This window comes from Pholis gunnellus (genome assembly GCF_910591455.1).
Source record: "Pholis gunnellus genome assembly, chromosome: 9".
Lineage (NCBI taxonomy): Eukaryota > Metazoa > Chordata > Actinopteri > Perciformes > Pholidae > Pholis > Pholis gunnellus.
The window spans coordinates 8418136-8436621 of NC_136535.1; the positions used below are offsets into that span (position 1 = coordinate 8418136).

Genomic DNA, 18486 nt, shown 5'->3' on the forward strand with positions numbered 1-18486 from the left:
TTCATTACAGGATAAGGACCCCAGATTCCAAGAAGATTCATCCTCCAAATTAGACATGATATTAGACATTCTGATAACTGGCATGCAGGAAATAAATGTGAAAATCAATTCTAGGCTCCTGCTGTGCCACTAAGAGTCTTTGATGGATCAACAGCCTTTTTTTGTAATTGATGCCATGGATGATTGATTTTGAAAGTGCTCTTGGGGGAGCTGTAAACTCAGAGCTATTTCCAAAATGAGCGAGCGAGGAGAGACTTTTGGTGACGGGGAAGTAAGGAATAACAACCAGCAGGGCGTGCTGGCTGACGGTGATGCCAACGCCAATGAAATCCAGACCGAGGATGGCGGGATGGCGGGCGATAATGGCACTCTGTCTGGACTGACGACTGAAACGGCACAGCAGGACAAAGTCATCATCTGGGGTACAGACTCCCAGTGTGACGACCCCGATCTGGCTGAGTTTGAGATGCTGGAGTGTCAGGAGCTGGAGGCGTACCTGGTTGAGGATGGAGAGGACATTGTGGGGCTTGTAGACCGGAAACAGCGGTCATCAGGCAGCAAAGCTACAGTAGAACAAGTTACGGATAATAAGAGCAGGGAAGAGAGAAAGTCTGTTCAGCATGGCGCCAGCGAGCAGGAATCCAGTGCCTCTCATGTCTCTGAGAGCAGAGAGGCATCCAGGACTGAGTTAAGCTCAGAAACTGATGTTTTTGTAACCTGTCTGTCCACCATTTCAAGCATGGACACTGCTGGCAGGACGCAGACTACAGACTCCTGGAACATGGCCTCTGGTCCTTACTCAACCATCTCAGAAGACTTGACTCTGGTCTCCCAGAATGACAACACCATCGCTGAGAGAGGCAAAGCCTCTCATAAAGCTGATCATCCTTCCCTCTCCTCTGGAAAAAGCACAATACACAGGAACGATGTGGACATGAATTTGAATTCAACAGTTCACTCAGAGGATGTGGTATCACAGGCACAAGTGGGCAATGGAGTCGATCTGTGTGAGAGTGTCATTGATGAGCACAGGAAGAACAAAAACCAGAGAAATAAAGCAGGGAATACCATTTCAGAGGGAGAATGTTATCGAAGGAGTAGTACAGAGCACAAAGGTTCACACGCAGCTAAAACATCTCAGGAAGAAAGCCCTAAAAATGATAAAAGCACACAAGCTGATGAGGCCCCTGTTGTGAACTACGGCCCGCCAAAAACGGGTACTAAAGGGACTCAATCATCAATTGAATCCAAAGCCACAAAGAATCAAGGATCATTTGATAACTCGTTGAAAAAACAAAACTCCTTCGACAAGAGTTTCAAAAAGCAGCCATCCTTTGAGAGTACTTTAAAGAAGCAGCCTTCCTTTGATAACACCTTAAAAAAGCAGGGCTCCTTTGAAAGAAGCACTTCAAGTCTGGAGAGGAGGAAGCCATGGGGAAGTCCCAGTCGACCAGCCACTCCTACTTCTCCTAAAACAACTTCCTGTTCCCCTAAGAGACGACCGCCTGGTTCTCCAGCCAAGGTCCAGAGCATCAGGGCACCGAGCTTGGAGCGCAGTGACTCCCCTCAGAGAGGTTTAAGTCAAACAGTCAGACCACCAAGTAAGACAAGTTTGAACAGTTGCATCCCCAAACCTGTCACGTCTCAGCAGAAAGAACCTGAACCCAGGAGGACTTCTCCTCCCCAGAAGCCTAAAAATGTCCGACCAAAGATCATCACCTATGTTCGTAAGAATCCTCAAGCAAAACCACAAGGGACAGATGCCCCACTCGAAGCCTCTGCACACCCACTGAGACTATCTTCTTACACCAGCCAACCGGCTCAAAAAGATCCACAGGTTGGTCCTCAACCTAAATCCACACCGGTGCTATGTTCCTCCAACCTGCTGTTTGACAAATATCGACAGGAGATGCAGAAGGTGGGGTACTATCCTCCGGGCATGGCTGCGACTGGGATGAAACCTCCAAGCAGCACCATCCCTCAAAGGAGTGGGAAGTCGGGCAGTTTCCATGAGGAAATGTCTGAGAAATATCTCCAAGAGGTGAACAATGGTCTTTTGAATTAATATAATCTAGTTTGTCATTGCATGCCATAAATATAAATATATATATATATATATATATATATATATATATATCATGGTATTGCCAGTTGTGAAATATTTGAAGACAATGATTGACTGTTTTTTAATGTTCCTCCCAAGCATGTTTCCCAAGAAGGAGGCAGTGTCTACCGCTCACCCAGAGCTCTGAGGCCTCAGCTGGGGTTGGGGGCAGTCACCAGGCAGCCTGCAGCCAAGACAAGAGTTCAGCAGACAGGTCAAAGGTCAGCCCCAGTCCCAGGCCAGTCAGCTCAGGCAGTCGGAGCGTCCACCCATGGCTACCCGGACCATGCAGGTGAGACGCTTAGTTGCTGGCATAATCGGTTCAAAGTGAAAAAGTACATGTGGTGTCAAGAACGTTAAATAACACAAGAGCATACTTAACATGCTGCAAAATGACGTGCTTATGTTGCAAAACAAATTGTGGTCTTAAAACATTAGGACCATTGTAGGGAAATCATTTTTTGAGAGCTTTCTCGTCTCCATACTTTGCTATTCTGTGCACATCCCGTCCCCTCCTTGTCGGGCTGCAAAGAAGTTATCTTCTTCGACTCGCTGAATGAATGACCTGATTTCTTTTTTTCCTGTCATGCTTCATGGATGAGACTTGGCTTTTGGCACCTAAACTCTTTGAAGTGTGAAGCATTTGATAGCAATGTAACTCACACCTCCTTGCCTCCCTTGCACTGCATATTTCTACACGCTCACATTATAAATCCTAATCTAGACAGCTTTTGCATATGGTGTGCTCTTATTTATGAGTAATTTCATCACTGAATGTAAATATGTATTCACGTGTGTTGTCTTTATAGCTGCCTGGGACTCTGACATGAATCCTTTTTTTAGATGTGACTTGTGTATTAGTGGTGAAATTGGTGTATTTCCTTAATATTCCCTCCCAATAAATCTTGAGAAGTAAATAATCATTTTAGTTTTAGATTCACACACTGGTACTGTCTTACTGCATATTTTCCCATCTACCTCCAGGAGAGCAAAAGAGGTCAGGAGAGAGAGGTCCAGAAACCGGCCCCAAGAGTGTCCTGCATAAATCAGGCCAGTCTGGTCTCCGTCCTCCAGGCTTCTCCGCCCTGCCAGCTGCCCGTATCGTCACCTTCGGCTTCGCCCGGACCTCCAGCGGCTCCTCTGTGTCCAGCAACCAGTCTAGCGAAAGCTGTCACAGTGATCCCTGCCGGCCCTCTCAGCGTGAGTCGCGCTCTCTGCATACATTTCCTTTAAATTGGGTGATAGAGTTTTTACTATTTTATCTTAAAATGCGCGAGACTCATACACAAATATTTCAGACATCAGACAGACAGTGCTCTGTTTAATTTGTCTGCCTTATATTCCACTTTATTGCATTCACATCTCCATGTTAGTTCACCGGTAGTCCTGGCCGCCCTTGCTATCCTCAGTTGCCATAGTAACAGCCGCTCGCTTCCTTTCATTTTTCATTTTGTTTATCACGAGTAGGCGCTGTAAGCTACTGCACCGCAGAGGTTTCCACGTCTATAAGTCACTCTGTCCGCCCTCTGCTGGCTCTGCTCAGCCTGCATGCTGCAGCATTTACTCTGGATCAGGTCCTGGTGCTGCAGTCTTCATTTAGAGAAATCAATGCTGGTAAAAATCACTTGACAAGCTGATTATCTGAGTGTAACAGAGATGTAAGAAATGTGTCAGAACAAGCTTAGAAGTTGCCAGTTTATTACACAGTGTACGCGTGTTCTTTTTTGTGTGTATCCTCCTGCATTTTTACATTCATCCTATGATCCTGTTTGACTGAGTCACAGAACGACACCTCAAGCAGCTGTACAGAATCTTTACTTTTGGTAGTTTTAAATACAGATTCAACTCAATTAAATAAAATGCATTCAAATCATTCAAACTAAATGTCCAGATAAGCGTTGGAGCTGTTGCCTCATGCAGGGTGAGCCCCCCCCCCCCCCCCACCACCCCCCCCCCACCCCTAACCCGCAGCAACTGCTTCACATGTCAGCAGCAGTCTTCCCAATTTATAATCTCTGAAATGAAAAAAGTGGTGCCGGGCTGCACTGTGTGTCGAAAAGGAGAGAGTCAGGGTGTGGTATGACAGGATAATCTGTGATGCTGTGTTTACTCCGACACCTCTGACCAACCTCTTTCTTGCCTGTGAATCTCCTCCTCAAACTGTTACCACAGTCAAATCAGATAATGGTCTTTCTTTCTGCTTCAGCATCCCTCCTAGGAGCCTCCAATATCCACTTTACTGGGTTATTTTGTACCATTTTTAACACTGATTTTTCACAAAACAACCACAGCTAAAGATGATCACCTGCAGTTATGCAAGTGTGGCCTACTCTGTCTTTTATCGCCTTCTTGGTTAGTTTCTCTGTGAAGCTGCTGCTTTGTTCGAAAATGAATGACAAATTTGGTGTGTGTTCCTTTCAGCCGCCTTAATGAATAGATGGGCGTGTACCAAATAGTAAAACGCTTGAGAGTAGCTCAGACAGCATAGGCATGACTGGCAGCTTGCATTGCAGTGTTTCCCTTCAGGCTGTTGGCTCTGACAGCGCCGCTCTATTAGTATGCCACCGTATGCATCGAATGCAGCCACGTTCCCTGAGGATGCACTTCAGGGAGTGAGTAAATCTTTCAATGATGAACATCAGGATGCTGGTGACGTGTTGAATACATCTGTCCAGTTAGCTCGGCGGCAGTCTGTTATGAGCACACAGTATGCTCATGTGTCTGTTAGCATGGTTGCCAGTTGCACTCACAGTAATGGCAATATCTTCATAGTTTACTTGGTTTCACACAAGACAGTAAAAATAACCGAGTATGCGGACAGGGCCAGAATGTTCATGGAACATTGTTTTGGGGTAAGACAGATGGAGTATTATTTTCCATCAGTTAGTTGATTTTTGGGAAACCGTATTGCATAGTTTAGTAAATGTTACACAACAACGTTTGCACTGCAATGGGTTCCACATGAGACGTTACTTTCGCTAAAAAGAAAGTTGGATAAGAGTAATGTGAGCCCAGGTAGCCTTCATCAAAAAAGCAAATTATTGAGATTGTCTATGACTGGAGAGTTCTGTATGGTTATACTGTACCAGCATGGTGTTTTCAAGGGATTTAATGAAGGTGAACACAGTGAACGCCGTTTAAAGTCCGTCAAACATTTGTTCGAGTGGTCAGTTATAGTTGATTATTTATGTCAACTTTCACCTTCCACAATCTGACCATGCGGGCGCGTCATAGGTGTGTTCTGGTGCTGAAACAAATAGCATTACATTTAATATGTACATATTGGGGATTTGGACATTTTGTAGACTTGGTATAGCTACTTGTGACTATACTTTATAATCCAACTTTGTACTTAGCGTACCAGTCCCAAGTGAGACTTCAAAGCAGTTGAAGCAGCACAAATCTCTGTGGCATGTTGTGAATAATAAGCCTCTTTTCTTGTGGATTAGTCCCTCCACCCTGTCATGGCCTGCAGGAAAAAAAGCCAACCAGACACAATTTTCTTCAAGTCAGACAGCAGTTTTCAGTTCCATCTTCTCAAGAGGAGATCTGGTTAATGTTACTTTTGATTGGATATGGTAAAAGAATTGTATCAAACTAATCCGACCAAATAAAAAGAAAAGAAAAATGACTTTTCATTTTCCCATATCTGTCTGAATTTGGTTATTTCCAATTTTTGCATCACAGAAGCAACACATCTTAACTATCTTAGAAAAGATATGAGAGTTGCTCATTCAGTAGACATGATAAAGATGAGCGTCATTGCAAATACAATGCGAAATTGCTTGTTTCTTTCCTTAACCTGTCTGTTCTCACATGAATTAGTCACCAGCAGAGTCCTTCTTGCTGGTGTAACACTGATCAGTGGATGCTTACAGCAGGGGATGGATTTGTACTGTACATGCAGGTTAGAAACAAGCACACAGCAGTGTGAGTCAGCCTCCAACCGACTGCTTCAACCAATCTGCTTCTTGGCTCAGACTTTTGGAAAGAAAAGCATCTGCTGACTCTCCCAGGTGAATCCGTTGCAGTGAGGAGAGTTACTGTGATCCCACTGGAGGCTGAATACAGGCCCCGGGCATTTTGAGTTAATTTATTTTGTATTCATTATATTTTAGTACAACAGCTTGTTGTTTCATCTGTGATTTCAGGCTCCTTGAACCATCTTCTGCTTTATTCTTTCTCAGATCAGAATAATTATATTTTACTTCAAGGGCACACATGTGTCCTCCTTTCCTCTCTGAGAGTGCTGATGCACCTTTAGGTGCCGCATATGCTCTGCAGAGTTATTGATTGAGGAGCTGAATATTTCATGATAAGTAATTGGAGCTACCTGGTTTCACTGGCACCGACGAAGTCAACGTAAATGCTGAATTGTCTGCAGTGCTGGAATCCAGAGCTCCTGATGACATTTTAGGAAAGAAAACAACAATGTGTAACAACCGTGAGGATCTCCCTGTTTGTATGGTGGGGATGTCTGTTCTTGGTGATGTTTCTCTGTTGGACTACTCCTATAGCCTCAGTTTGTCTATGAATCAAAGCCTTTCATATCTGCAAAAAGCTAGAGGCGTAATAACTGCTGTTATGAATAATTAAGAGGTTTTCAGCGTTCTGCTTTTCCACTAGTCTTAGTGAATTTCTGCAGTTTAGAAAAAAGACTACTCTCCAAGGAAAGATAGTGATCCGCTGATACTTGATCCAATAGATACAAAAGCAGTGATACATGGCAAGTACTGTATGAGAGATGATTTACAGCATTGTTAATTGTTAGTTGTTATGTTAGTTATTTATAGCAGTATATTTATGCACTGGCACTATTCTGTGTATGTACAAATTATGAGAAACGGTAATGCATTGACTAATTACAGCTACAATGCTCCCATCCCACAGGGTTTCTTCTTTTTCACAATTTGACTAAACTAAATTAAAGCTTTGTTCATGAGAAACAAGACTCAATGTGAAAATTCAATATCTAGAGAGCATACTATACCAAGCCAAGTTGTGTACTTATTTTTGTAGCATATTTTCAGGAACAGTTCAGAAGGATCAAATGTCTTTGGAGTTAGTGCAGCCCGGTATTGATAAATACGTCTTGATTCACAGTAATGCACTGAGATGTACAACATTTCTACCATTTTATTCTCACACAACAAACAAAACAAGAAGTGCAAACATGGAGGCACTGAAAGTGGATGCCAGTGCTGTATCCATTAATCCAACCCGACTCATTCCCGTTCAGCGTCACAGGGTTCATAGATCCCTGTAAATTGCAACCTTTCAAAATCTGGACACATTCACTACATTTTTCTCTTCTCTGCCCTGCAGATCCCGGCCATGGCAGCGATGACACACCTCTCCACAACGCCACAGCGCCCCCCAGTGAAGCCTCCCATGCTCAGAGCCGGCCTCCGCCTCCCAATGCCCCCAGCCTCCAGCGCCGCAGTCTGCCGCCGCAGCACTGCTCCCCGCTTGGTACGTAGCCCGTGGAAACAATCATCCCCTACCCCCTTTTATTAATGTGTATTTGGTGCTGGAGCTATCTCCAGAGACAACATCATTGTGCTGCTGTTTCCACAACCCCCCAGATCAAGGTCACTGGATGCTGTGATCACGTGACCCTTGGGATTGGATACGTGAGCGAGTGTTAGAAGGGAGTGGTAGAGGGAGGTGGCAGCTTAGCATTGGAATGTAGTCTACGTGCAGTTGACAACGGGTGAACTGTAGCCCTCAAGTAACATGTTGGGATTCATTCCCCAGTAAGAGTCAGGGGGAACTCCCAGCACTGTAATGAAAACACTGCTTCACCTTCAGAAAGGACTGTTTCCTATGTGTCATTTTTCTCTGTAAGGGAGCAGGAAGACATTTACCTATGCAAGGTAGTTTATACATGCTGGTGTACTGGACTTGCGTTCTGTATTAGGCTTTCTAAAAATGTCATTGTACTCGGTTCAAAATTAGACTGACCTTGACACTGTTGGCCAGGCGGAAATAGGGGAATTTCTGGTGTGTAGTGCCTTAACCGCATCAACGGCAATTCATCAACATATGAGACGTTAAGGTTTGTGTACATTTCCTGTATGTTTTAATGGCTCGGTTGACGTCTCACCTCACTTATCTGGCCACTTATCTGTATATTATAGTTATTTGTCAGGGCATTTTCCCTTTTTGTGTTTGTGTCTGAGATGCAAAATGATGTTATCAATGTTACACTCAGTGGGATCGAATACAGAATGAAAATAAATTAACCTAAAATCTGAGTCCTGCTGTGATGTTTCTTAACTGTTGCTTAGCATTGCATCAGAGCAGTGATACAGTGCCCTAAATGTACTCCCTCTCGTCTCTGTTGTTTGTCGGTGCATCTTGTGGCTCCTGTTGAATGTGAAGCATCACCACCATCCAGTGGTCACAGAGAGTACTTCTGTGTGAGCCAGAAGCAGCCTCAGCTTCCTGCAACAGAGCATGTGTAAACAAGTGGAGCAGCAACTCCAGCTAGCGGCCACTGACTGTACCACACTGTCACTGAAATGCTTCCTCACTTGTGGTTTGCACCAGGAGTTCCCAACCCCTTTTCTTTGTGAACGTATATATCAAAGTTCGATTTTCCCTTCTCAGATTGTTTAATTAGAAGCTAGAATACATTTTCAAGACGGTTTCTCAAGTACAAATCAAATATTAGAAAAAAGTCTGAAAATAAGAGTAATATAGTGTTTTTTCTCTTTATATCCCAGTAATCGTCTCACAATAGGTGCATGTGCTTTACACAATACACACAGTCAAACATTTACAGTTTACAGCAGTACATTAGGACCTAAAAGTACTCCTGTGTGTAAATTAGAGTCTATGGTGAAAGTATTCAGATCTGTTACTTAGTCCAAATTACAATGCCACGGTTTTTACCAAGATAATTACCAAGACAGCATTTCCATCACTGTGTGATGCTGAAACTGTAATCCATGCATTAGTATCCTCCAGACTTGATTATCGTAATGTCCTTTCCTTTGCTTTTAGTCGTGATACGAGAAGTCTTCATCTTTTTCAGAATGCTGCAGCTAGTACAAGATCAAAAACCTAAAAGAAAACACTAGACATTTTAAAGATATAACATCCAATCTGCCCTGGTTAACAGTGCAAGCTAGAGCTGATGTCAGGGTTCTTCTTTTAACTCCAGGCCTTGCATGGTCTTGCTATAACTATCTCTATCTGAGCTAATTACACCATACACACCAGCAAGCTGTCTTCTCTCTCTATGCTGGTCTCCTGGTCATCCCTTCAGTTAAAAACAAATCAGTTGGCTTCAGAGCCGTTCCCCTTATCTCTGGAAACCATTACCTTCTACAGTTACTTCTGTACAGCCTGGCCTAGTACTTAGTCGGGTCTAACTGGTGTATTGTTTTATTTGCTTCCTGTGTGTTTTGTCCTTTGTATTTGTTACAGCCCTGTCGAGTCTGTTGCCCTTTTAACATCCCTTTTATACTGATGTTTTTATTGTAGTTGTTTTACCTTTTATTGTTTATATATATATAGTCTTGTGCTTGGTGTGTGCTCAGTTCTAATTTCAAAGTCTATTGCGACCATGCTGCACAGTGATGCTGCACCTTCAAAATAAAATGTATTGATTGATATTATATCTGGTGCATTAATGTTATAGCAGCATTGTAATGCTCTAGCAGGTCATGGTGAACCTCATTTATATACTTTACATATAATTATTTTTTGTCATTTTTAAACTCATATGTTTTGTATGTAAGTAAGTAACTTCTTACCTTAACTGTCATTTAAATTTAAGGGGAAAGAGTAAAAAATAATGTTGTCCTGTGAAAAGGCAGTGCAGTGCTTTAGAAGTAAAAAGTATAAAATAGAAATAGTAAAGTGATGTATAAGTACAGCAAATGTAACTCTACACCACTATTAAACCATGATTATGTATTAACTTGTAATATGTTTATGAAAGCTATATTGATTGGAGAAAACTAAACATGTGTTTCAAATGTGTGCATTATTAAACATACAAACATGTCTCCTTACTATACAGCCTCTAGGAGAGAGATACAGAGGGACATAGAGGCTGCGGTGCCACCAACGTCCTCACCTAAAAGATTTGCAGTGGTTTCGCCCAAGCCACAGTCCCCCGGTGAGTGTTACATATGTGTGTGTGTGTGTGTGTAGGTGTGTGTGTGTGTAGGGGGGGAATGTAAATGCACATACAGTATATTTAGGTTATGGTATGTTTGGTTTGTTTGTTCCGAAATTGCACAAAGGGAGAAGTCAATGGTGCCATCAGCTTCTACTGTACCTTTAAAATGTTCCCTCGCTCTCTCTCGCTCTCACCCTCTCTATCTCTATCTCTCCACACTTTATTACAAGACCCATGGCAGCCTGCTGTTGTCATAGCAACAAGCTGCAGGAGCTGTAATGCTAGGATGGCTCCTTCAGTAGCCGTCCTGCGGGGTCAGATTACCACATCAAGTCAGCATTTTGTCCTTTTCTCAGAGAGCAGACAGACATAATATCAGCAGGGGAGAGTTCCAGTACAGGTGATCAAATGTCCGGCACTACAGACATGGTGCGCTAATATGTTTCCCCACTATGAGTGTCTAGAGGTGAGAGAGGAAACTTCAGCTGATTGGTCGGAGCAGTGAGAAGACTTGAGTAACAGTGAGACCATTTGTCCATGTTGGACGATATAAACCACTGTGGTTCCAACCAATCAGCCATCAATTTTAACGTGAGCTCAGAGAGTAAACTAACCGCTCATATTATCTGCACCGTCTAAGTCTATGAGTGGAAATATTTCAGTTTAGTTTGTTCATCATTCTGCCCTCTGTTGCTATAGTTCGTGGGCGGACAGCAGCAGTTCACGGAGCTGTTCGGACTGAGAGGGCCCAGGAGTCGGACCGGGTTCTGATCCAGCAGCTGCGGGAACGCTGTGAGCAGCAGGACCTGCAGGTACAGAGCCTTCAGGCCCAGTTAAAGAAGGCCTCCCTGTGCCTGGACGTTTTCAGCATCACTACCCAGCACTTCTGTCAAAAGGTAAGCTACAGCGGAGTTCCGGGACCTCAGCACGGTTGACAGACTCCTCTATAAGAGCCCCTTAAAAGGTTTTAAAGTCCAAATTAGACTGTGAAACAGGGCTGCAGCAGGTGTCTCATCCCCATTAATGTAAAGGTCTGTTTGAGGAAGCTCTGACATCCAAGATTTGTGAGTATTGCATTCACAAGGTAATGTTATCAGAAATGAATCCCAGGAGTTTGCAATGGCTGTAATATCTGATCAATTAGCTTCTGAATGTCATGAATCTTTTTAAGCTTTTATTACATTAAAAAGTTGGATGTTCAGCAGGGATGAAAACAGCCCTTGCTTGCAGCTGCATTATTGTGTAACAATAACATAACTTGATGAAGTGAATTTGACATTCATTATGAATCTCAAGCAAGTTTCAAATCTCCGCACGTTGGTTTTCATGCCACAAGGGAATTAACGGAAAGAGTGGTTCACTAAAGTTGGGAAATAAATATAAAAGCTAGAATGCTTTTTTATGTTTTCTATAATATTTTATCAATATCTTTTTTGAATACTTTTAATAGGCAAAAGCATTCAAAACCTGCAGTATGTTTGAACATTTTTAGATGTCATGCAAACAAAATACTGTAATGGACATTGCATCATGGTTCATCTTGTGATCAATGCATTTGTCAGCCTTGTTCCGGGCTAATACACACAGGCCTGCTGTTAGAAATCTACAAAGGAAAAGCCCTTGCGAGCTTCAGAATGGAACTACAAAGTGTGACGCTTCTCACGAGCACAAATGACACCTGCAGCATCTGGCGTTTGTTGTCGGCATTACTTTGTTCACAGAGCTTTAAATTGTGATTGTTGTGGCTTTTTGAAGATGCAACTCTAGAGCGATAGGATTTTGTCAGTGAAAAGTTGTGATGAAGTTTGGGGAAATACTGAAGATTTCCATTGTGTTTTCCAGTAGTTTAATAAACAAAAGGAAATGATCTGTGAAGTGTATAAATTGGCATTTGATAAAACCGTGTTGTACGTCATGTTGGGTCTGTCGTACAGCTGCTGGATGATTGACTCGATGGGATCTAAACGCATTTGGTATTTATTTCAAAGAGCTGGGTTGATGCGTCTCATTCATATTCCCCTGTTGTGTGAGATAATCACTGCCGACAGTGTCAGAATCGCCATCACACAGCTTCTGAAAGTACAGCCAGTCTGCTTGCACACTGTGACGTGAGTGTGTTGTGCTTCTCAAACCTGTATTAAGCGCTTTATTTTTTTCCCTTTCCTCTGCTTGCAATTCATCCAGTTCCCAGCCCCACCCACGGGTTCTGCTGTACAGTGGGAGACGATAAATGAGATTAGAGCTGCCTGCCTGGGCCCAGCTGGGCTTTTAGTGAGAGTGATTGTCTCTCGGGCAGAGTAACCCGACTAAGGTCTGACTACTGGAAGACTCTGAAATATGTGCATCTGAGATATATCTGCAAACAGGGATTGGACCCCTCTCTAAATATGTTCCTTTACTTTTTTTTCATTTTAGTTTGCAATCACAAACTATGACAAAATGGCAATCATTTACAGGTGAAAACTACAGGTGGAATTGATAGGCAGCTTTAAGTGTTTGTTCACCTCTAAGTTCCTGTCTAATTTTGCAATGTTGTTGTGATGGCTGAGGCTAGATTCAGATCTTCCCACCATGAACCTCCTCCCTCTACCCTGTTACCCAGCACCACTGATGAGTTCAGCACTGGTCATACGGTACATGTCTCTGTCCTGGATTTGAAGATGTCCACAAACCAGACCAATGTTCTTTTACATCAGCATAACAAGATTTAATTGTATACAAATTGAGTTATAATGGGCAGTTTGGACATCATTGTTTCAGTCAGAGCTATCTAGAAGAAATGATTTCCCATGAAGCGTATGTATGAGTTGTAAATGCCTCCATCTAGTTATTTTCTCTGAGCTGAGTTATAGAGCAAACATTGGCCACTTATTGATCATCTCCCTCCCCCATCTTCTCCTACTCCACTCTTTTTTTTTTTTTTTTTTTCCAAAGATGCAAAAGACTGCACATCGTGTGTGTGTGTGTGTGTGTGTGTTGCTCGCTGCCATGCGTGTGAATGTGATACGGGGCGTGATGGTGGGGGCGTAAGGGGAGGGCAGGCATAGCTGGGCTGGGCTGGCAGTCTTTGTTCCTGCAGGGATAAACGCCGGTCGCAAACCAGGAAACGAGGTGAGTCTTCGGTCTCCCTGTCTCTCCTCCCCTCTCCATCCTTTGCCTGGTTCCCCCTCCCCCCTGCCTCTCTTTCTGTATCTCTCTGGCTCTCGAGTCTGTCACTGCTGCCTCCCCAGTCGGCTCAGGGATGCTGCTGTCCGCTAGCCTAGTATGGGCCACTGCTGCTGTAGGCTCCATTTCCTCCCCCTGCGCTTTCTGGACCAAACGGTAAAGACAGTATCTCCTCAAGGCAGCAAGCCTGTTTCAGCTGGGAAGATTTGTTTCTGCTCGTGTGGTTGTGCGCATGTGTGTTTTAAATGGCGGGGGCTGAGTGTGTCTATAGGAGCTTTAAATTCACTCCTTTCCTAAAGACAGGGCTGGTAGGGAGAGTGTAAAGCTGTGCACGATTATGCTGAGTCAAAGCAGGCTTGTCCGTCGCACCGTCCCTCTATTGCTGCTTTGCTATATTCTTACACTTGTGTCTCTATTTCACTGTGTACATTTTGTCCTGACTGTATGCTGGTGTAAGTCTTGGTGATGACATGCCATTGATTGTATATAGAAGTACTTTCGCTTACAATGTGTTCGTCTCTTCCAGAGTCAATATTGCTGAATGTCTACAAGAAATGGCATGGATTTATTTTATAGCAGCTTCCTGTGTATTGGAGTCTGAATAGCTTCAGGCTAATAGGAACAAACAAAAAAGCAGCTGCACATTGGAAGGTTTTTATGGTCCCACTGAAACTGGATTGATGACATGGATGCAGACTTTTGAGAAGTTAATTAACTCATCACAGTATCTCGCTGAGAATGAGCACCCGTACGATAGATAGACATATTTACTCTTTTCCAGAAGGTAAAATGAACAGTGCTGAAATGATTGAGAGAATTAAAAAATGTATAATCTGTTATTTATTTGTGATGTATCAAGACAAAATGCCAAACATTAGCTGGTTCCAGTCTCTCGAATGTTAGCATTTGATTATTTTCTCTGTTTTATGTCATTGTCAGCAGAATATCCTCGGGTTGTGGACTGTTAGTTGGACATGTCCATTGTGATAACAAGCATTTTTCACTATTTTCTTATGTTACAGACCAAACAATTGTTTAAAGAATCACAAAAATAATCAATAATGGGAACAATCATTGCAGACCTAAAATAGATTAAATTGCCTTGGTGAGGGCTGAAAATTAGAATGCACGTCACATAACTCCCTGGAGATCTAAGTAGGGGAGGGGAGCGCTTTGGGCAAATAATGGGTCGGAGCAACGGTGGAGCTGAGGAGTAAGAAAGAAGCTGCTGACCATCCTTCATCCCTCATGAGGTCACGGCAGTCCCTCCCTGATGGCTGTATGCTCCAAGTAAAACCTCTTAGAGAGTGACATCATTGTTGCCGAGACATGCTGTATACTGTCTCATACATATTTAACCCACTGCTCTCTGACTCTCTCTCTCTCTCTCTTTGTTTCTCGTAAGCACTGCTTTGTGATTTCTGATTCGTCTCCGAGCAACAGCGTGCATATAGCATGTCTTACTGCTTGGATGTTTGGAGTTGTGATCAATAGTCATTTAGCTGTCTGGTGTGAGTAAGAGGTGCTATGAGGGTGTCACACATTACGAGTCCCCAGTGGCTACCAGAGACTGTGTGTTTCACAAATGTTGTAATTGACTCTTGAAGCACTGTAATTAAACGTTGGACCCTTTGCTATGAGGATCTAGGTTGAACCAGATGACACACTGGTGTCAGATGATGGTGCCGCAGTGAAAATGTGTATTTATGTCTATAATGAACAGAAAATATGCAAACTATGTTGTTCCAATTCTTCATGTGTTTTATTCTATTTCTTCTATTCTTCTTCGATCTATTGTGATCTGTGAGCACCAGCACAGAGTTGTTAATCATCCAATATAATCAAAGGTGCGCTAGACTGTTGCTATGACTTCTGATGTTGAGCCTTGTATATTGTGCCAAGTTATCACATGGAGTTTTAATGTAATATTTATCAATAAATCATGACCCCAGCTAATGTCATGTCAGTGCGTCCTGGAGGATGGACAACAGGAGAAGTTGTTTTATTGATGGAGCATTCTGGTGTTTGGTTTGGTAAAGTGGGTTGTGGTTATTGAGGTAGAATTTTCTTAGAGGGCTGATGTATTAGAATGCATTAGTTGTAGCTTGATGCACCTAACAACATTATTTTAAAAAGTGTCAGTGAAGGTTTGTACAGTACAGAGGTGTTCACTGCTGTGTGTGTGTGTTTGCATTTCAGAGTGAGAGTGCCATTGTGAAGGAGAGGGAACTGTCCCTGGAGCTCGCCAGAATCAGGGATGAAGTGGGTAAGTGAGATACAGCGTGATAAACACGGCACCACAGGGACTCCCTGCTTACTGCATATCATGTATAATACAGTATACTACCACAAGGAAAGGAATCCACTCCGCTGTTGGAAGTCTTTATTTAGCCAGATCGTACACAACATTTAGAACAAACTCAGACTCCTTTTGGATTTTTTTATCCATTTGTTTTTTAATAAATATTTTTCAAATAAAAGGCCATAAATTAAAAAAAAGAAGAATTAAGCTATCAAGTGTTAATCATCCAGACGTTACAATGCCATGATAACAATATCATTGACTTAATAAAGTGTTTTACTTTGGCGTGTCTTCTTAGTTGCCACTTTTGTCTTTTGTACGTGACCTTAATTTGGATTCTGTGAAAGAAACTAAAGCTCCACGTTGTGTTCCAGCTTTCAGTGTTGCACACTGGGAGCAACTGCAGCAGGAGAAGGAGGAACTGGAGCGTCGCTTTGAGGCCGAGCTGCAGGGATTGCGGGCTCAACAGCAGAGGGAGCTGGGAGTGCTGGAGGAGCGGCTGAAGGCGCAGCACGTGGCCGAGGCCAAGGGCCTGCAGGCCCAACAACGAGCCGAGCTGGAGGAGCTTCGGGTCAAACAGCAAGAGCAGGTGTGTGTGTGTGTGTGTGTGTGTGTGTGTGTGTTTGGATGAAGACTGGTTATAAGCCCGTCTGTTTAGTCCACATCTGATATGACAAGTGAAGATGTGATGTATCTAAAAGGGTCTGTTCACTTAAACTACAAGAGAAAAAAAGAAGATAACTTCTCGCTTACCTTCTCCAGATTGAGGAGATGAGTGAGAACCATGAGGCTTCCTTGATGGAGATGGAGACGACTCACGATGACACACTGGCCACTCTGCAGGAGGAGCACGCCAGGACCGTGAAGAGTGAGCGCCGCGTTTCAAACCTGTTGCTCTCCTGTACTGGCTCACTCTGCTGATGAGATAATGATGTGTTATGTCTCGTGTCAGATCTGAAGATGGCCCACGAGCAGCAGACCAAGTCTCTGGAAGAACAGTTTGAAAAGATCAGACTTTCACTGCAGGTAAATCGTTCTCCTTGAAAATGTATGTTTTCTTTTTTTCTTACAGATTCATGGAATGATACATTTTGTTATCAGAGACAGTTATTAACAAGTTGATATCTGTCTGGTCCCCAGGATCAGGTGGACACGATGACGTTTCAGAATCGCAGCCTCAGAGATCGAGCCAAGCGCTTCGAAGAAGCTCTGCGCAAGAGCACAGATGAGCAAATTGTGGTAACTGCTGCACGACACAGTACAGGATCATTGTGTTGAGTGCTTTGGTGACAGTAGCTTGATAGAACTTGTTGGGGTTGTTTTTTGGTGATAACGACTCGTGGCGGTTTTCACTATTGTTATCTGTTCTTGCCAGGATGCTTTGGCACCATACAAACACATTGACGAGGACCTGAAAAGTCTGAAAGAAGTTCTGGAGATGAAGAATCAACAAATTCACCAACAGGACCTGAAGATCTCAGAACTGGAGAAAATAGTAGGCTTCAAATTTCTGCTTTGCTTTAATTTACTTTCAAATTCCAAAAACACCGAACATTTAGTGTAAGCTAATGACAGCCTCGAATGACAAAAAGGGACCTACGCAGCCCCAGCATTTTATGGGAGAACTTTGTCCTTAACCCATGTCAATTGTCATATTGCCTGTTTTGCTTGTAATATAATGTCAGACATCATTTGAAGAATTTAATGTTGTGCACTTTCCTCCTGTGTTTTTGAGCAGGCTGAAAAGAATGTGTACCTGGAGGAGAGAGTACAAGTGTTACAGCAGCAGAACGAGGACCTGAAGGAGAGAATACACAAGAACCTTGCTGTGTCCAGGTCAGATATGTTTGAAGGCATACTAGTACAAATTGAAAACCAAGTTCAAACCAGGGCTGCATAATTAACCGGAATATTAGCAAGATTTCAATATGGACTAGTGCAATATCCAAATCCCAAGAGGCAGAATATTCTTTTAAAGGCTAAATATGGTTCAAAACACCATTCTGAGTCAGTATTGTGGTGCTGCAGAGACGTCCCAGCCTACAAATCTATTCTACCAACTTAAGAAAAGAATCTTTGTCTGGCACAGAAAAAATTCACACCATGATATATTTGTATATATTTGATATATACATATATATATATATATTTCAAGAAAGATTTGAATAATTATACAATATTATCATTCCTTCCAATACCGTGAATCATATCACAATTGCAATACCAGTCAAAAAAACAACAATCAGATATTTTCTTTTCAAATTGTTCTTCCTTAGTTCAAACCAGTAGAAGTGAATGTCCGTTTTCTCGGCACACATCCGCAACCTCTCCTTCTAACACCACATCAATCACATCACCAGGACTGCATGGTCTCAACTTAAAAACATAGCGCTCTCCTTCCCTGCTGCCCAAACTTTGATCCATGCCTTCACCACATCCAGAATTAGCAAGGGCACTGCAACGCTACTACATTGCATTTATGTTTTGACTTTTCCCCGTTCCTCTTCGTTCTCAGGCAACTCTCCGAAGATAATGCCAACCTGCAAGTGAACGTGGAGAAGGAGAGCAACGAGAAGAAGCGGCTGAGTCGCAATAACGAGGAGCTGCTGTGGCGTCTTCAGACAGGCGAGCTGAGTCCTCGTATGTCCCCCAGCTCCTCCCCCCTCCATCGGCCCTCCTCCGGACCAGGCTCTCCAGCCCGCCCACACTCCTACCATCAATGACACTCTCAATGGAAGTTCTTGTATCAAACGCTTCCTTTTATCTGGCATCTGAAGCCCT

General features: G+C 43.1%; 1 protein-coding gene across 1 annotated transcript; it reads left to right on the forward strand.

Moving 5' to 3' along the window:
* Window positions 1–235: 235 nt before the first annotated feature.
* mtus2b (microtubule associated tumor suppressor candidate 2b) lies at window positions 236–18428 on the forward strand (the record flags this gene model as incomplete). The annotated part of the gene is made up of 14 exons (XM_079166390.1): window positions 236–2041; window positions 2204–2396; window positions 3089–3304; window positions 7430–7576; window positions 10137–10235; window positions 10938–11134; window positions 15603–15669; window positions 16080–16294; window positions 16468–16573; window positions 16658–16731; window positions 16846–16944; window positions 17081–17200; window positions 17441–17541; window positions 18221–18428. The coding sequence occupies 14 exons, from the start codon at window positions 236–238 to the stop codon at window positions 18426–18428; spliced, it is 3648 nt and encodes a 1215-aa protein (XP_079022516.1).
* Window positions 18429–18486: the final 58 nt, after the last annotated feature.